Source organism: Hyla sarda, chromosome 8 (genome assembly GCF_029499605.1).
Source record: "Hyla sarda isolate aHylSar1 chromosome 8, aHylSar1.hap1, whole genome shotgun sequence".
In the NCBI taxonomy this organism is placed as follows: Eukaryota; Metazoa; Chordata; class Amphibia; order Anura; family Hylidae; genus Hyla; species Hyla sarda.
The window spans coordinates 63,480,229-63,500,006 of NC_079196.1; the positions used below are offsets into that span (position 1 = coordinate 63,480,229).

General features: G+C 43.4%; 1 protein-coding gene and 1 long non-coding RNA gene across 6 annotated transcripts in view; one reads left to right on the top strand and one right to left on the bottom strand.

Moving 5' to 3' along the window:
- Positions 1 to 19,778, bottom strand: part of CCDC141 (coiled-coil domain containing 141) — a 290,158-nt gene that overhangs the window by 108,872 nt on the left and 161,508 nt on the right. For all 5 annotated transcript variants that reach the window (XM_056534334.1, XM_056534335.1, XM_056534333.1 and 2 more), the window contains one exon: positions 14,196 to 14,369. In XM_056534334.1, coding sequence (XP_056390309.1) covers positions 14,196 to 14,369 — 174 coding nt within the window. The remainder of the gene's footprint in view (positions 1 to 14,195; positions 14,370 to 19,778) is intronic.
- The window catches only part of LOC130284214 (uncharacterized), a 100,878-nt gene that overhangs the window by 45,517 nt on the left and 35,583 nt on the right, over positions 1 to 19,778 (top strand). The gene's annotated exons all lie outside the window — the stretch shown is intronic.

The window sequence follows — 19,778 nt, forward strand, 5'->3', positions numbered from 1 at the left end:
TTTAAACAGATTTGTAAATTACTTCTATTTAAAAATCTCAATCCTTCCAGTACTTATCAGCTGTTGTATACTACACGGGAAGTTCTTTTCTTTTTTTAATTCCCTTTCTGCCTGACCACATGTGCTCTGCTGACACCTCTGTCCATGCCAGGAACTGTCCAGAGCAAGAGAGGATTTCTATGGGGATTTGCTCCTACTCTGGACAGTTTCTAAAATGGACAGAGGTGTCAGCAGAGAGCACTGTGGTAAGGCAGTAAGGAAATTCATAAAGAAAAGAACTTCCTGTGTAGTATACAACAGCTGATGAGTACTAGAAGGATTGGGATTTTTTAACAGAAGTAATTTACAAATCTGTTTAACTTTCTGGCACCAGTTGATTTAAAAGAAAATGTTTTCCAGTGGAGTACCCCTTTAATCCTTAGAAATGTTTTATTCATACAGTTATCGCTTGTCTGGGCACTAGTAATCATGGAATTTTACGTGAGATGCTTCTGCCAGAATTTTCTGGGATGTAAAATTTGGTGCCAAAATCAGCAATTTTGGTGTAAAAAAAATCCAAAATGGCGGCAAAAAAATTTTTGGCCCAAATATGGCAATTTTGCAGCGAAAAAACAAAAAACAAAAGTGGCACGAAAATGAACTCACATATTTTCAAAGCAGCACAAGAGACCTTTGAAAATGTAAGGAGAAAAAAAAAGTGTAATTAACTCCTTAAGGACCAGGTCATTTTACACCTTAGGACCAGAGCGTTTTTTGAACATCTGACCACTGTCACTTTAAACATTAATAACTCTGGAATGCTTTTAGTTATCATTCTGATTCCAAGATTGTTTTTTCGTGACATATTCTACTTTAATATAGTGGTAAAATTTTGTGGCAACTTGCATCCTTTTATGGTGAAAAATCCCAAAATTTGATGAAAAAAATGAAAATTTAGCATTTTTCTAACTTTGAAGCACTCTGCTTGTAAGGAAAATGGATATTCCAAATAATTTTTTTTTTTTTGGATCACATACACAATGAGGGACATTTATCAATGTTTGCTTATGTATTCTTTTTTTTAGTAATTTTTTCCTTACTTTTTTTTTGCTTATGTGCAACGTATTTATCAACTGGTTTCAGCCTGTTGATAATTTTCTTTCACGTAAGCAATTTTTCCTTTTTTACTTTGGTAGTAGCTTTTTCTGCTCCATGTTTGAGCTGGAGTAAATTTAGTCAATTTTTAACGCTGCTGCAACTTTTTTTTGCGCAGTTGCGACTGTCGCAGTTAATAAATACCTGACTACCCGTAGTCCATTTTAAAATTATTACTACATAGTACATTTTAGGAAAACTTGCTTTTCTCGCTTTCCAGTCAAAATGTCACACGAAAAATCGTGTAGTCGCAGTTGCGACAATTTTGCGACAATTATAGTTAAGAAAACCTGACTAAACCCGTTGATAAATGTCCATAAATATGTCTACTTTATGTTTGCATCATAAAATTGATGAGTTTTTACTTTTGGAAGACACCAGAGGGCTTCAAAGTTCAGCAGCAATTTTCCAATTTTTCACAACATTTTCAAACTTACTATTTTTCAGTGACTAGTTCAGTTTTGAAGTGGATTTATGAAGTGGTCTTCATATTAGAAAATAATACCCCATAAATGACCCCATTATAAAAACTACACCCCCAAAGTATTCAAAATGACATTCAGTAAGTGTTTTAACCCTTTAGGTATTTCACAGGAATAGCAGCAAAGTGGAGAAAATTCAAAATCTTCATTTTTTACACTCGCATGTTCTTGTAGACCCAATTTTTGAATTTTTGCAAGGGGTAAAAGGAGAAATTTTTTACTGGTGTTTGTAGCCCAATTTCTCTCGAGTAAGCACATACCTCATATGTCTATGTAAAGTGTTCGGTGGGCGCAGTAGAGGGCTCAGAACGGAAGGAGTGACAAGGGGATTTTGGAGAGAACATTTTTCTGAAATGGTTTTTGGGGGGCATGTCACCTTTAGGAAGCCCCTAGGGTGCCAAAACAGCAACAAAAAAAAACATATGGCATACCATTTTGGAAACTAGACCCCTCGGGGAACGTAACAAGGAATAAAGTGAGCCTTAATACCCCACAGGTGTTTCATGACTTTTGCAAATGTAAAAAAAAAAAAATTTTTTACATAAAATGCTTGTTTTCCCAAAAATTTGAAGCTCAATTTTTCCCGATTCAGAAAACACCCCCCAAAGGGGGGTGAAAAGTGCTCTGCTGGCGCACTACAGGTCTCAGAAGAGGAGTAGTCACATTTGGCTTTTTGGAAGCAAATTTTGCTCTGGGAACATGCCGCATTTAGGAAGCCCCTATGGTGCCAGGACAGCAAAAAAAAAAAAAAAAAACACATGGCATTATATTTTGGAAACGTAACAAGGGGTAAAGTGAACCTTAATACCCCACAGGGATTTCACGACTTTTGCATATGTAAAAAAAAAAAATTTTTTTCACTACAATGTGGGTTTCCCCACAAATTTCACACTTTTGCAAGGGTTAATAGTAGAAAAAAAAACACCAAAATGTGTAACCTCTCTTCTGAGTATGGAGGTACCCCATAAGTGGACGTCAAATGCACTACGGGCGAACTACAATGCTCAGAAGAGGAGTCACATTTGCAAACTTTGCTGACATGGGGGGGACATGTCGCATTTAGCGAGCCCCTATGGTGCCAGGACAGCAAAATACCCCCCACATGACATACCATTTTGGAAACTAGACCCCTTGAGGAATGTAACAAGGGGTAAAGTAAGCCTTAATACCCCACAGGGGTTTCACAACTTTTGCCTTATTTTTTGATGATTTAGGCTTGGCGGGTGCACAGCAGGTCTTGGTTGAGTGGGAGCGCAGTCAGGGACCTTGAGCTTGATATGAAGCCAGGATGTGTGACCCCCCCCTCAAGGAACGTTAATGGGGGGAGCACTAAGCCCTAAAATAGGGGAACACTATGGGGGACAACGGGCCGTAACTGGGGTAGACAGGTGGGGTACGGAGGCCCGTAATATGGGGTACAGTGGGCCAGAAAATTATAAAACATAATAAAACAGGATATGTTCCCAGAATGATGACCCAGAGCATAGCCAAAACTAAAAAAAATATGCCCGCCCCAAACCCTATGCTCTGAATCATCATTCTGGGAATGTGATGTGTGTGGCCGTCCCTAACCTGTTGCCTCAAATGCGCACCCGCTCAGGTGGAGAGAGAGCGCTGCACATTTGAGGCAACATAAAAAAAAGTCCCCGATGATAGTGACTCAGTGACCTATGACCCATTTTTGACAAAACACCCCCAGAGGTCTTATCAGGTTTTTTTTTTTTTTTTAAGGTTTTTATGGGCAATTTAGTGAATTATGGGGGTTATATTTTGGAATGTACTCTGGACTTGGTACATTGGTCAAATTATGGAAAATTCAAATAAAAAGGGAAAATTTAGGGCTCCATGGAAGTGTGATAGTCCCTGAAGCAGCCTATGCAGAGGCCCGGATTATCTGGGCAAGTGTCACACTGAATGGTGGTGTCCCTCCGTCTCACCTTCCTGTAACTCACTCTGCATTTTTTCTGGGGTCGTCCCTTCTTTCCACTGGGGGGGACCTCACCTGGAAAGTGTTGGCCTGGGACGATCCTGGCGCCTATAACTCCAGACCCTTGGGAAGTCCAGCCTGATCTTTCCCGGTCAGCAAAGATCAGGAACCTTAGGACTTCTTCTTGGTACTGGAGGAATGTCCCTGTGTTGCCAGCATACTTGGATAGTACAAAAGCGTTGTACATGGCAACCTGTACCAAGTAGACCGCAACTTTTTTGTACCATGCCCGTGTTTTCCGCATGGCGTTGTATGGCTTGAGGACTTGATCTGAGAGATCAACTCCCCCCATATACCGATTATAGTCCAGAAAACAATCGGGCTTGAGGACCGGTCCCAAGGTACCTCGCACAGGGACAGGGGTGCTGCCGTTGCCATGAATAGTGGTGAGCATAAGGAGATCCCTCTTATCCTTATACTTCACCAACAGGTTATCATGGGTGAGGGCACGGGACTCACCCTTGGGGATAGGCGTCTTAGCAAAATTTAGAGGGAGGCCTCTCTGGTTCTTTCGCACGGTCCCACAAGCGGACATGGATCTGGCAGAAAGGGATTTGAACAGAGGGATGCTGGTATAAAAGTTATCCACGTACACGTGGAAACCCTTATCCAGCAATGGGTGCACAAGGTCCCAAACAAGTTTCCCGCTAACACCCAGAGTGGGGGGACATTCTGGGGGTTCAATACGGGAATCTCGTCCGTCATATACGCTAAACTTGCAAGTGTACCCGGAGGTACTCTCACAAAGTTTGAAGAGTTTCACGACATACTGCGCCCGCTTGGAGGGAATATACTGGCAGAAGATGAGTCTCCCCTTAAAACTGATGAGAGACTCATCTACCGAGAGGTCCCTGAGCGGTACGTAGGCCTCCAAAAACTTGGCCCCAAAGTGATCGATGACCGGCCTCACTTTGTAAAGCCGGTCAAGGGCGAGATCACCTCAGGGCGGACATGCCGCATTATATGCATAATGCAGGCATTTCCGAATGGCCTCGAACCGCCTCTGTGTCATCGCCTTACTGTAAAGCGGGGTCTGATAGAGGACGCCCCCGCTCCAGTAACGATGAGCACTTGGTTTTTTGTCCGGCCCATATGCAGCGTGAGGCCCCAAAATGTCCTCATTTCCGCTGCATCAATGGCGCGCCATTCATTGGGCCAGGCCAAAAGCGAATCGGGGTGGTGGACAATGAACTGCTGGGCATACAAGTTCGTTTGCTCCACCATGTGATTGACCAGGCTGTCACTGAAAAAAAAACTTTAAAAAGTCCAGATCAGTGAAGCCAGCATGGTCAATCCGGATTCCTGAGTCGCCAACAAACTCAGGAATCCGTGGCTGATAACCCTCTGGGGGGCTCCAGACAGGGTCACCGGAAGGGGGCTCCGGTGCACTTGTCTGGGGGCTGGACTCCTATTACGAGCGGCATTGCCACTCGTACTAGTGTTGGCCACTGGGTCACTCTCACGGGGGATGCGTGGCCTTGCCTGGTGGCATCTCCGCCGCTGTACAGGGGACTCATCATCACTACTAGATGATGAGGAGGGCGAGGAAGAACACAAAAATATAGGATCTTCCTCGTCCTCACTGGCAGATTCGGAGTCGGCGGCTAAAAAAGCGTAAGCCTCTGCTGCCGAAAATGCCTAGCGGGCCATCGCCTTTTTTCTACGGTGGCAGGGGGGGGGCAGTGGCGGGGGGGAGGGGGTGTGTGCGGGGGGGGGGGGTCGGGGAAGTATGTAGTGTGTGGTGCTTGGTGTAAAAAGTGTAATAACAATAATAGAAGAAAAAAAAAAAGCTGCGGCCAAAAAAAAAGGGGTGGCAAATGCAGCTCCCTGAACCCCTAATAGGACCCGGGGTAAGGGATCAGACCCTATTGGACCCTGGGGGACCTATTAGGGGGTCGGGGGGGGGGGGGTTTATATTAAAAAAAAAAGAAATCTGTGGCCAAAAAAAAATGGATGGCGCACGCAGCTCCCTGAACCCCTAATAGGACCCGGGGTCAGGGATCAGACCCTAATAGGACCCTTGGGGACCTATTAGGGGGTCGGGGGACTTTTTTTTTTTTTTTTTTACTTTTCTTTTACTTTTTTTTAAACTTTTTTTACTTTATTAAATCCTACCTGTCCCTGCAATCCGCTGTCCCTATTCTAAGGCTCCTGAGGGGGCTCCGGAGCTCTGAGGGGGGATCACCTCCTCACTGCTCCACCTGCTGACTGAACACAGAGAGCGGGTGCAGCAGCGGGAAGGGACCGTTAACCCCTCCTCTGCTGCACTGCTATTGGCTGGACGATCGGGTCACAAGTGACCCGAATCGCCGAAGATCGCTTGCGTGATTTAACAAGCGATCTCCAGCGATCGCCAACATGCGGGGGGCCCGGGACCCCCCTAGGCATTTGCACGGCATGCCTGCTGAACGATTACAGCAGACATGCCGTTCCGATCTCTGCCCGGCGCGCGGTAGAGACCGGAGAAACACCAGGACGTTCTGGAACGTCCTTGGTTCTTAAAGCCCAGGGTGCGGGGACGTTCCAGAACGTCCTTGGTCCTTAATGGGTTAATATCTTCCCTATGATGTATCGGAAAAAATTATGAATCCACCTTCACCTGATGCCTAAAGGAGCAGCTCATTCTGGGACAGGTAAAGAGCAGTATACAACATGTTGTACTGTACTATACTATAGTATATACTATATTTTATTTTATACTTCATACTTACCTGAAATTTGTATATTTAGTTTACACATTTGCATTTCTGGTTTGATAGGTAAATATTTCCTGATTATGGGTACGTTCACACATACACTATCCTGTGCAGATTTGATGCGTGGGATTTTATGCTGCAGATTTCGATGTAAACTAAATGACTGAGCACAGCTGCTAATCTCAAGTTGCAAATCCTGCGCATCAAATCTGCGCAGGATCCTGTACATGTGAAGTTACTGCGCAGTGGTTGTGAGCCATACTTGACCCACATGTAAGTGAATAACTGCATTCTATTATATGGCAAGCAATTAGTCAAAACTCCATATTTTAAAGGGGTATTCCAGGAATTTTTATTATTTAACTATGCTACAGGGGCTGTAAAGTTAGTGTAGTTCATAATATAGTGTCTGTACCTGTGTGTGACTGTTTTGCCCGCCATTAACCCCTCAGATGCCGTGATCAATACAGATCGCGGCATCTGCAGTGCTGCGGTCACCAAAACGGATGATCGGATCGTCCGCATCGCTGGTGCGGCGAACCGATTGTCCAGAATGGCAGGCGGAGGTCTCCTCATCTGCCTCCACTGCCTTCCACGGGTCTTCTGCTCTGGTCTGAGATCGATCAGACCAGAGCAGAAGATGACCGATAACACTGATCCGTGCTATGCCCTATGCACAGCACTGAACAGTATTAGAAATCGAATGATTGCTATAAATTGTCCCCCTATGGGTACTATTAAAGTGTAAAAATGAAAGTAAAAAAAAAGTACAAAAAAATGTGAAAAATCCCCTCCCCCAATAAAAATTTTAAATGTCCCATTTTCCCCATTTCACACCCAAAAAGTGTAAAAAAAATGTTATAAACATATTTGGTATCGCCGCATGCGTAAATATCTGAACTATTAAAATATACTGTTAATGATACCGTACGGTGAACGGTATCATTGCATATAGAGCTTTTTTTTTTTGCTTATTCCAGGTGCACAAAATGTCGCATGTGTGCCTAAGCACTTTTTTTTTTACATCTTTTGTGGGTACACAGAAAGTACCAAACAGCCTTATCAAAGCAACTTTAAGTTTTCACTTTGCAGTGGTCATGAATTTATGAAGTGTAAATGTCACACATAGGTATAAAACAAAAGTCACAAACCCCTCCAAAATGTCGCAAACCTAAGTTTTGTAAGCCAGGTCACTTTTCGCAACTGCAACTTTTTGTGCAGAGAAGTAGAAGGGGAGAGGAAGAAACATGCAAAGTGGTGTTCTGAAGTGATTTATAGTTTTTTTGCTTCTGTGCGCCAAATTATTCAACCCACCTTGATAAAATGATAAATGTCTCGCACATAAGCAAAGCCAAAGCAAAGAATTAAAATAAAATTCAAAACACACTTTCCAAAGACAACAATGATAAATGTTCCCCATTCTCCCCATTAAAGAAGGGCTTTTACACATTTGTGTTTTTGTCCATTCTACTGCTTTAGATCTAGCTGTGGTTTTATGATACTCCTTCTACTGTGCAATATCGTTTAGTGCTGCATATTACCTTTGTAAAATTCGTGGGAGATCCTAAATATGTTGTTTTTTGAGTATATACTGGTTATAACAAGAAATTATCTCTCAGTTCAAGATAGTTCCTTTAGTAATGAGAGGCCATGAATAAAGGCCGGGCTCGCAGATCCAGAAGTGATCATGCACAGCAAATGAGTATGATCCACATATGCACAGAAGTACTGAACAAACTCAGTCTATCTCTACTGTACAACTGCAGTGTGAGCTGCACAGAACAGTATATGGAAGTAAAAGTGCCTTACAGGCTAAACATTTTAAATATTTGTTACCCATAGGTTTATTGGGGAAGAGACACCAGAGCAGAGAACAAGGAAAAATCTCATTGAATCATCAAGTACAGACCACTTTGCTACTGGTTAGGCCCCTTTCACACTGCTGGTATGAACCGTCAAATACGGCTGGCAAACTCCCATTTTTATTTATGTATTTTTTGCAGTTTGACGGCTGTAATTTTGACGGGTCATAACGGCCAATAACGGGTCCCGATGGACCCCATTATAGTCAATGGCGTCCGTCTGGCGCCACTATTTTCGGAGAGAAAAGCCGGAGAAAAAGACAGTGCAAGCACTATTTTTTCTCCGGCTTTTCTCGATCCTAAAATATTGGGCTTTACACTGCCGGAGACAACTGACAGTGTGAATGTAGCCATAGCTAAGTCACCTAAAGAAAAGGATGCTCTCCTGCAAAGTCACAGAAAAATGGGCATCACATACGGTATATTACTGCTATCTGAGGGATCTGAGGGATAAAGTCTGTGAATGAAATACACTAAAAGGTATCCATGCACATAAGAACAATGTCAGCTACTGTAAGGCTGTGTTCACACGTCCTTTGTCTGGCTCTCTAAGCTTGCTAATGCCACAACTGATGACAAAGGTGCATCAGTTTTTTAGGATCTAGCTTTCATTAATTGTGCATGCTGGACAGGGGAATACTGCACGATGCCTTTTCTTGTCCGGTGCCCATGGGGCGTGTTCCACCACCCAGTGTTCAGCTTGAGATGCCAGAGGAATGTGAACTGTCCTATTCAAATGAATCTAATCAGTTATATGGCAAAAACACAAAAAAGAAAAATAGCCAGCACAACTACCTAATACACAGGTGCACGCTGCGGTGGCAAATACAAAGTATACAAAAAAAGAGACGGTTGCAGCAGCACTCTTGGTCAAAAAATGGAGGGTCTTAGCACACTTCTTGATCAAAATGTGTCGCGCATCCACTACGCGGAGGTTGCCTCTTGTCGGAAGAGACCCGAACACTTACTCCACTCTGCTGGGCATATGGCCTGACTGGGTGACATACTGGAGCCACTATCAATTTAAAAAACCTTCTGTGAAACAGGTAGGGGTGCACGGCAAAAATGCAAAAAAGAAAAATAGCCAGCACAACTACCTAATACTTTGTATTAGCCACAGCAGTGTCTCATTCAGCACCGACTATATTGAATGTATATGGTAAACTTGATAGTTTTGGATGGTTTTGTAGGCAGTTAAGAAATTAAAAATAAATTGTCTAAAGCAAAAAAAAAAATTTAATCCTGACTCCAGAATCACCGGATTTCTACAATTCACAAAAAAATCAAAACTAGTGGGTATAACTATGCCCAATAAATGCCCACAATTGTCAATCAAAAAACAAAAAGATCTGTCACCATAACTCTTTAGATAAAGGGCTGTGTGCCATGTGAACCCTCTTGTCTGCACTGAGTAACTAAGAATAGGGGTTGCATTCATCACTGAAGTCTGTAAAGGCTCCTGAATGCTTTGAAATCAGTCTCATGCCTACATATATGCTGGAGACTGAATATAGAAATGGTAGGAGGATGGTACTGGCAGCTCAGTAAGGAAGGTAAAATAATTACATAAAAAAGGTCTTAGAACCTCATCTGATGTTCTTCTTTAACTTTTTTACCGCACAGGTTTGTTTTTTAAATGTTGCTCCTCAATAGCCAGGACAATTTTCACACTTTTCTGTGCAAAAGACATATTATAAAACACAAAAAGAGCATAATGTTTCTCTATGAGAAGAGCAGCAAAAGGTATGTGGTGATATATAGGTCAATCAAGCTTCACTGGGTAAAAACGATATACAAAGTAGCTCCCTCCCAGAAGGAAAAGAGCTTGCTCTCTGGTGCCACCTATTGGTGGTAGTATCCCTGCAAGTCAATGTCTGACTCCTTTAAAAGCCTTAGAACATGACTGGTGTAATAAAGAACCAGTACATAATTTATTTTGCTTATATATGGCAGCATAGGGTATTATTAAATAATAAAGCAGAAGCTGTTGTGTTTACATTGTATAAACCTATTTTAACTGTTGTGGTACATATGGCTTGCCTGCCATCTTGATTTCTATTCCTCTCTGATATAATTTCCTACTGCTGCCTACATTTCTCATGAAACCTCTGGGTTTACAGAGAGTGGGGGCAAAGTCTCATCACTACATTTGCTTTAAGTTACATCTAAGTGCAATAAGTGACATATATCTTCTTTCTCCTCACTCACAGTGTATAGCATTATATTGTCTTCCTCTTTGATCTTACACACCGGAGCGCAGTTTCAGCTCCATCATACAGGACACGCTACAGGGTCTACAATCAGGACACATGGGCAGTGTGATCGCCTATACAACTGCAGCTGATCAGCATGCCTGTCGCTAAAGGACAGGCAAACCAAGCAATTGCTTGGGGCCCCGAGCTGGCTCGGGGCCCCAAAGCAGAGCCGGGGCTTGTTGTGCTTCCTATAAGGCTGCAGCCACCTGAGCGCTCTATAGAGAGCCTCAGGCGGCTGCAGCACTCCTGGTCACCTCCTGAGTTCCTTCCCTGTAGCATGGCCAACCTCCTCTTCCTCCTGGCTGTCACACATTTGCCCGGTGGGCCTGGTCGTCCTCTTGCCCCTATCCCGGTTCGGCAGCTCGCCCTGTCGGCCGGCCGGGCCAGCAGTGCGAGAGCCTGGAGGGGGAGGCAGAGACTAGAGCCGCTCGGCCTCCGGCTCCTATTTTTGTGCCTGGCTCACCTGTAATTGCCTCACTCAGGACATCCCCGCCCCCAGTTAAGTGCCGTACAGCTACGTGCGTCGGCCCCGAATTGAGATTCGCTCACGTCACGTCATGCTCCCAGAATTCAAGGGCCGGCGTTATTACATCCTGACGCCGGCCCTAGGTATTCTGAGAGCATGACATGAGTGAACATCATTACGGTGCGTAGCTGTGTAAGCGGTCTAATCTGGTGGTACTACCTGTCTATGGATGGGGGGTCTAATCTGCAGGTACTGGTTATATTGGTCTCAGTATACAGCATCAGGTCAGTAACCGTATAATGGTAATATGCATGGTGACAATATTCCTCCTTACATACCGGTGTTAATTGGTCACTGTATGATTTATTTAGAGGTACATGTGTTTGCCATGGGAAATTGTCTTACCTATGTTAATGTGTGTGTGTGTGTGTGTGTGTGTATATATATATACATATATATACATACACATTTTTTTTTCATTATGTATCCTATTATAACCAACTATGATTGACATTTTGTCCCTCCCCTTTTGGCTTCGCCTTCACATAGCCACACCCATCTATTTTGCTTGGGGCCCCCAAATTCCTTCAAACGGCCCTGCTGATCAGAGTATGGACTCAGAGCTCCTTAAGGATTATTTATGATTCACTGCACATAGGGGCAAAACTGCATATGTTTTTTCTAAAGCTCCACCTTTGCACTAAAAAGTGTTTCACAGACTCCCATGTTGCACAATATTATTTGCATAAAACAAAGCATTATGGGGAAAAAAATTTGGCTACTGTGCTCTGGAGCAGTGAATGATAAATTCTCCTTTGTCTCTGAGGGCAGTAAGAGAGGCATATAGAGATGAACAAGGAGGGTGGAGCTAAATGGGGAGGGATCTGATAGGTGAGGATATAATCCTGTATTTCACGGAATGTCAGATAAACATCCGTCACGCCGCCTCCCATAGACTTAAATTGGAAGGAGTGTGGCGTGACATCACGTCTCCTATCCCGGAAACTCAGAAGTTTCCAAAACTGGAGCAGCAGCCCAGCATAGAATTCTGGGTACTGCACGGAGATCGCTGGGGGTCCCAGCGGCGGGCCCTCCTAGATCAGACATCTATTCCCCTATCCTTTGGTTAGGGGATAAGATGTCTATGGGTGGAATATCCCTTTTAACATTAAATGCTGCTATTCCCTGGTGTCTAGTGGTCCCATCAACCCCCCCCTCCTCTCTAATGTGAGTGGGTGTGAGTGGTATATATGGTTAGATAGATAGTGGGGCAAAAAAGTATTTAGTCAGCCACCAACTGTGCAAGTTCTCCCACTTAAAAAGATGAGAGAGGCCTATAATTTTCATCATAGGTATACCTCAACTATGAGAGACATAATGAGAAAAACAATCCATAAAATCACATTGTCTCTCACAGACCTGTAACTTCTTCTTTAAGAGTCTCCTCTGTCCTCCACTCGTTACCTGTATTAATGGCACCTGTTTGAACGTGTTATCAGTATACAAGACACATGTCCACAACCTCAAACAGTCACACTCCAAACTCCACTATGGCCAAGACCTAAGAGCTGTCAAAGGACACCAGAAACAAAATTGTAGGCCTGCACCAGACTGGGAAGACTGAATCTGCAATAGGCAAGCAGCTTGGTGTGAAGAAATCAACTGTGGGAGCAATTATTAGAAAATGGAAGACATACAAGACCACTGATAATCTCCCTCGATCTGTGGCTCCACACAAGATCTCAACCCATGGTGTCAAAATGATCACGGTGAGCAAAAATCCCAGAACCGCACGGGGGGACCTAGTGAATGACCTGCAGAGAGCTGGGACCAAAGTAACAAAGGCTACCATCAGTAACACACTACGCCGCCAGGGACTCAAATCATGCAGTGCCAGATGTTTCCCCCTGCTTAAGCCAGTACATGTCTTGGCCCATCTGAAGTTTGCTAGAGAGCATTTGAATGATCCAGAAAAGTATTGGGAGAATTTCATATGGTCAGATGAAACCAAAGTAGAAATATTTGGTAAAAACTCAACTTGTCGTGTTTGGAGGAGAAAGAATGCTGAGTTGCATCCAAAGAACACCATACCTACTGTGAAACATGGGGGTGGAAACATCATGCTTTGGGGCTAACTAAATACTTTTTTGTCCCACTGTACACTGGGTCAAAAAAAAGTATTTAATCAGCCACCAATTGTGCAACCTCAAACAATCACACTCCAAACTCCACTAACGCCAAGACCAAAGAGCTGTCGAAGGACACCAGAAACAAAATTGTACAACTTGTCGTGTTTGGAGGAGAAAGAATGCTGAGTTGCACCCAAAGAACACCTTACCTACTGTGAAGCATGGGTGTAGATACATCATGCTTTGGGGCTGTTTTTCTGCTAAGGGAACAGGACAACTTATCCGTGTAAAGGAAAGAATGAATGGGGCCATGTATTGTGAGATTTTAAGAGAAAACCTCCTTCCATCAGCAAGGGCATTGAAGATGAAATGTGGCTGGGTCTTTCAGCATGACAATGATCCCAAACGCACCGCCCGGGCAAGGAAGGGGTGGCTTCGTAAGAAGCATTTCAAGGTCCTGGAGTGGCCTAGCCAGTCTCCAGATCTTAAGTCCATGGAAAACCTGCGGAGGGAGTTGAAAGTCTGTGTTTCCCAGCGACAGCCCCAAAACATCACTGCTCTAGAGGAGATCTGCATGGAGGAATGGGCCAAAATACCAGCAACAGTGTGTGAAAACCTTGTGAAGACTTACAGAAAATGTTTGACCTCTGTCATTGCCAACAAAGGGTATAGAACTAAGTATTGAGATGAACTTTTGTCATTGACCAAATACTTATTTTCCACCATAATTTGCAGATAACTTCTTAAAAAATCAGACAATGTGATTTTATGGATTTTTTTTCTCATTACATCTCCCATAGTTAAGGTATACCTATGATGATAATTACAGGTCTCTCTCATCTTTTTAAGTGGGAGAACTTGAACTATTGGTGCCTGACTAAATACTTTTTTGCCCCACTTTAGATATTGTGTACAAACAAACACTGCCGTCAGACTATAAGTTATTGCAGTATTTGCAATACATTTATTTTTTAAGTCAACAAACCTTGGCTGTATTTAGTTATGCCCTTTAAAAGCGGCACTTGTCAATAATTTATTTCTATAAATTCTAGATCCAGCTTTGTGTGAATTTACATTGCACAGATAAAGTTATCATCGAAACTTTCAGCATTTGTTGTAGGGCTCCTGAAAGCATTTCCACTACTAGAACGGCCTGCCAAGCATCACATTTGCTGCCTGCTTACCTTGTTAACGCATTTAAAAAAGTGGTTGGCTTCCAGTAACAGCGCTTGCCTCCGATCCATCCCTTTCCAGTATTCAGTATGGAGAGCATTTAATTTTTCATAAGAGTTGTTTAGTTCCTCCACATCTTTTAGGGCAGCTTCTGCTTTCATCTTATCAAAGGTTGTAGTCCATTCCTTAAAAATAAAATACAATAAAAATAAAATTAATAAAAAAATAAATAAACCTGATTCTAACAACTCAGGTTGGGTGAGATCCCAACATATTAGCTACGGAGCAGCCAAGGTGCAGCTGTTTTTCCATACATTGTCATGGTTTTCCAATTGATTGTTAATGGACGTTCAGTAAACAGCAGCTTTAACCACAAATCTCTACAGCAATTAATAATGTAATTGGAATTTATAGTATGGTAGACAAATGGGTCTGGCACTATTATACAACGCCACTGTTCACATAGGGTAGGGTTTCCGTGCGGTAGCGTGCACCATCTACTACAGCTACGGGGGTGCTCACTCTGATAAGAAAGTTCATAAAACATGCAAATTCAGAATAAAGAAGAGGGCAACTTACCCACTGTAGTACAACTGTAGCTTCATTTTCTTCGGTGCATAGAAATCATAGCAGCGGGGATGTACAGCAAGCGGGCGGGGAGCTGCAATTAGGCGACAGCTGTATCGGACACTGCTACATCATTTCTCATGCCTTTCAGGCATGAGAAAGGACGTAGCAGCGTCCGATACAGCACCGAACAAAATAAAGCAACAGTTGCACTACAGTGGGTGAGTTGCCCTCTTCTTTATTCTGGATTTGCATAATTGGAATGTACAATGATTTTTGGGGGGGAATTGAATTCCTGGTCAGATGCACATTGGCGGCACCTTGGTGTTTCCATAGGAACTCATTCTTGATTCACCTAAACACGCTGATCTGTCCAAGTTAAAATCTGAGAGTATTAGAAGTTTAGATGCCCATACACAGAAAAGTCTGGCTGAAATGGCCACATCATTGTTTAAAAATGATATGCCAGCGATTGCCAAATCTAAACTCTTTTCTGACAAAAATGCAATCTGTCAGATTGTTTTTTTTTTTTTTTTTGCCATGTTTAGTTTAGATTTACCGACAAACATTTCTACATTTCGGACCAATAGGCAAGTGTCCTAAAAGTTGAATTCGTTGAAAGATCACTTATTTCTAAACAGTGCCCTCATTACAGTATCTATGAGATACTTCACCAAGGTCATGGCTCTGTGCACACTTAGTTAACAAAGAGTCAGTTTAGCGGTCCATGGGGCTGGTTATTGCCCACCCTATATGCAACATTAGTGCTAATCATCAAATGCACAGATAGGGCTAATGTGTCAGTACTGGACCTGTCTAAACATAGTCAGAAACTACAGAATCTATGCTCATTGTTGGATGTAGATACATCAAAGTACTTTGTAAACTATCATGGGCAAAATCTAGTTTAAGTTAAATAGTATATATAGTAAACTTTTAATAGACGAGGGCTCTACCTCGAGAGTTTGAGCCTCCCGTTGGAGCCACCCCCCTCCAGTCCTGCTTACAGTCATTGCAGGTGGTCAGAAAGCCAAGCACAGCTGAAGGGGCCGTTTTACGCAGTTCATGTAACTCACAGCTTTGCACAATTAGCTACACGGATTTTGTAACCCAGGGGTTGTAAAAATAGCATACCTTGTGGTGCTACCCTACGCTGTGTGTGCAGATCCCATTAACATAAAAAAAGAGTTACGAAAGCTATAGTCATGGCATATTACGTATGCCTTTTGCAGTGAAAGAGTTAATCCCTAAATCCTTAAGAAAAAAAGGGCATAGTATGTGTATGTATTTGTGTATGTATATATATATATATATATATATATACACACATATATATATATATATATATATATATATATATATATATATACACACACACACGTCTGTCTCTACTCACAGGCATATGGTATTGTGTGTATTTCGCATCATTCTTAATAGCCACATTCCCGTCACAGAACCAGTCGCCTGGCACTAAACTCCTTGACACTTACTTCTTTTGGCCATTAGCTGACTTGTAATAGAAAATGTACTTATACCTGGCCTCTCCTCAGGTTACACCATTATCTCCTCTTATCTCTGCGGTATCCTTTCAAAATGGAGCCTTATAGGTGCATTTACTGCTGGAAATAAGCTCATTTTTCTGATAAGGTGTTTGGAAATGTCTAATCTCTGCGGAGACTGTGCAAATAGCAAATATCTAAAATAAATCTACAGTATAAATATTCCTCATTTGTAAAATTTTTCCGAACCAAGAGAATGTAGAAGATCCAAAGTTTGCTATGGAATAAAAACCATTTCAGACCCTTATTTATCAAGGGGATGGGAGACCTGTGACCCAGTGGCGTACCAAGGGGGGGGGGGGCGTGCCGCCCCGGGTGCCACTCTCAAAGGGGGTTGCCAGGGTCTCTGCACATACCTATAGGGAAGGGGGGAGAAGGGGGGGGGTGCTCTGCATATACCTATGGGGAAGGGAGGGAGAGGGGGGTGCTCTGCATATACCTATAGGGGAGGGAGGGAGGGAGGGAGAGGGGGGGTGCTCTGCATATACCTATAGGGGAGGGGGGCTCTGCATATACCTATAGGGAAGAGGGGGAGAAGGGGGTGCTCTGCATATACCTATGGAGAAGGGAGGGAGAGGGGGTGCTCTGCATATACCTATGGGGAAGGGAGGGAGAGGGGGGTGCTCTGCATATACCTATAGGGGAGGGGGTGCTCCGCATATACCTATAGGGAAGGGGGGGGAGAGGGGGGTGCTCTGCATATACCTATAGGGAAGGGGGAGAGGGGGTGCTCTGCATATACCTATGGGGAAGGGAGGGAGAGGGGGGTGCTCTGCATATACCTATAGGGAAGGGGGTAGAGGGGGGGTGCTCTGCATATACCTATAGGGAAGGGGGGAGAGGGGGGGTGCTCTGCATATACCTATAGGGAAGGGGGGGTGCTCTGCATATACCTATAGGGAAGGGGGAGAGGGGAGGTGCTCTGCATATACCTATGGGGAAGGGAGGGAGAGGGTGGGTGCTCTGAATATACCTATAGGGAAGGGGGGAGAGGGGGGGCTCTGCATATACCTATAGGGAACGGAGGGAGAGGGGGGTGCTCTGCATATACCTATAGGGAAGGAAGGGAGAGGGGGGTGCTCTGCATATACCTATGGGGAAGGGGGGTGTAGCTCTGCATATACCTATGGGGAAGGGGGGGTGTAGCTCTGCATATACCTATGGGAAAGAGGGGGGGTGTAGCGTAGTTCTGCATATACCTATGGGAAAGAGAGGGGGGTGTAACTCTGCATACACCTATGGGAAAGAGGGGGGGTGTAACTCTGCATATACCTTTGGGAAAGAGGGGGTTACCTGGCTACCTACCTACCTCCCCTTTTACTGTGCAGGACACCAAGAAGGGCATTATTACAGTTTGTGGGTCTATAGATGGAAAGATTGTAGAGGAGGGGAGGGCACTGAAAATATGCAGAGTCCGACATGTTTTTCCTGCAGATGTTAAGAGATCCACATGGCGGTCTTATCCGGACGGAGAAGAAAAGGAAAGAGGACGCCGCTGATCAGAAAATACGTAATTGTGAGTCCCAAAATGTAACTGTAATCACTTATATGGTATACAAATCCTGTGTACAGCTGATATCTACCGCCATATGGTCCTGTATATAATCACTTTTATTGTATACAGATTCTTTATAGTATACTGGTCTGTATATAGTGGTTTTATTCAGTACAGTATGGCGGTATTATCCAATTATTGTGCGGTGGTATAGATTTACTCCTTGTATACCAGTATTATTGGTCATGGAAATTTACCTACATTAAAGTGTTTCTTACATATATAAATTTTAATTTATTGTGTGTGGGATTTGGGTGGAATAGGAGCGTGGCATAAGATTGACGAGCTGCAGAGCCTAGCAGGGGCCATTGCCTTTTTTTTGGTCAGGGGGCCCCGTGTGTTGTTAGTCCACCCCTGGGGGGAGGGGAGGGAGGGGGTGTAATTAAGGGGGGGTGCCAAACAAAGGGTCCGCCCCGGGTGCCAAATGCTCTAGGTATGCCCCTGCTGTGACCTCCATTTGGTAACTCAAGCAGACCACTCTGCCTATACAAGTCAATGGAGAGATGGCTGCACTTGTGTTTGGCATTCTCCATAGGTGTTATATAAAGGGGTTAAATAAATAGAGCAAAGCAAGCAGTACTTGGCTCATACTGTAACTCCATAGACTTCTATGGGGAGAACAGATGGTCTAAAAATCAGCAAAAAGGTGAGAGGGGGTGGTGGAATCCTTATATTGTATCCTTAGAACTTTGCAGAAGAGACTAGACAATTGGACCAACCATTTTTTTTTCATCTTGTTTGGGGAAACACTGCCACATTTGTAAACTCTAAAGGGGTACTCCAAGAAACTGAATTTATCAGACACTTATCCACTATCCACAGGATAGGGATAAGTGTATGATTGTGAGGCATCCAACTTCTGGGACCCCAGCTTACTCGACCTTGGCGGGCTCCAGCCTCCACCTTCCTGAACGAGAGCAAGTGATGACCCACTCAGCCAACCACCGGCCAACCATCACTTCTCTTGGGCAGGAAGGTGGAGGCTGGATTGCACCTAGGACGGTTAAGTAGCTGGGTCCAGTACAGGAGATCAGACAGTTATCCCCTATCCTGTGGATAATTTTCTGATAAATTCAGTTCCCTGGAATATCCCTTTAGGGCTGGTTTCCCACAGACATAATACAGCTTCATTTTTGCCTCTATATTATCTCCCAGCCGGACAGGCAATATTGAAATATAACACACATTACAAACATGCTCTAGGTATGCTGTGTTTCAGAGCTCTCTCTCTCTATAAGACATGAAAAAGTATACAATAAAAGGAACATTAAAGGGGTACTCCGGTGAAAACCGTTTTTCTTTTAAATCAACTGGTGGCAGAAAGTTAAACATATTTGTAAATTACTTCTATTAAAAAATCTTAATCCCTCAAGTACATATTAGCTGCTGAATGCTACAGAGGAAATTCCTTTCTTTTTGGAACACTGATGACATCACGAGCACAGTGCTCTCTGCTGACATCTCTGTCCATTTTAGCAACCATGCATAGCAGATGTATGCTAAGTGCAGCATGGTGGCTCAGTGGTTAGCACTGCTGCCTTGCAATGCTGGGGACTTGGGTTCAAATCCCACTAAGAACAACAATAATTAAAGCGTTATTATTATTATAATAACGTCTGCAGAGAGAACTGTGCTCGTGATGTCATCAGAGAGCATTCCTAAAAGAAAAGAATTTCCTCTGTAGTATTCAGCAGCTAATAAGTACAGGAAGGATTAAGATTTTTTAATAGAAGTAATTTACAAATATGTTTAACTTTCTGCCACCAGTTGATTTAAAAGAAAAAAGGTTTTCACCAGACTACCCCTTTAAATATATGTACAAAAAATGCTACCTAAAAATAGTTGCAAAAAAAGCATGAAATTCATGTTGTTTTGAAAGCCCCCGCCCCACAAAAGCCTAAGAAACTAAAAAA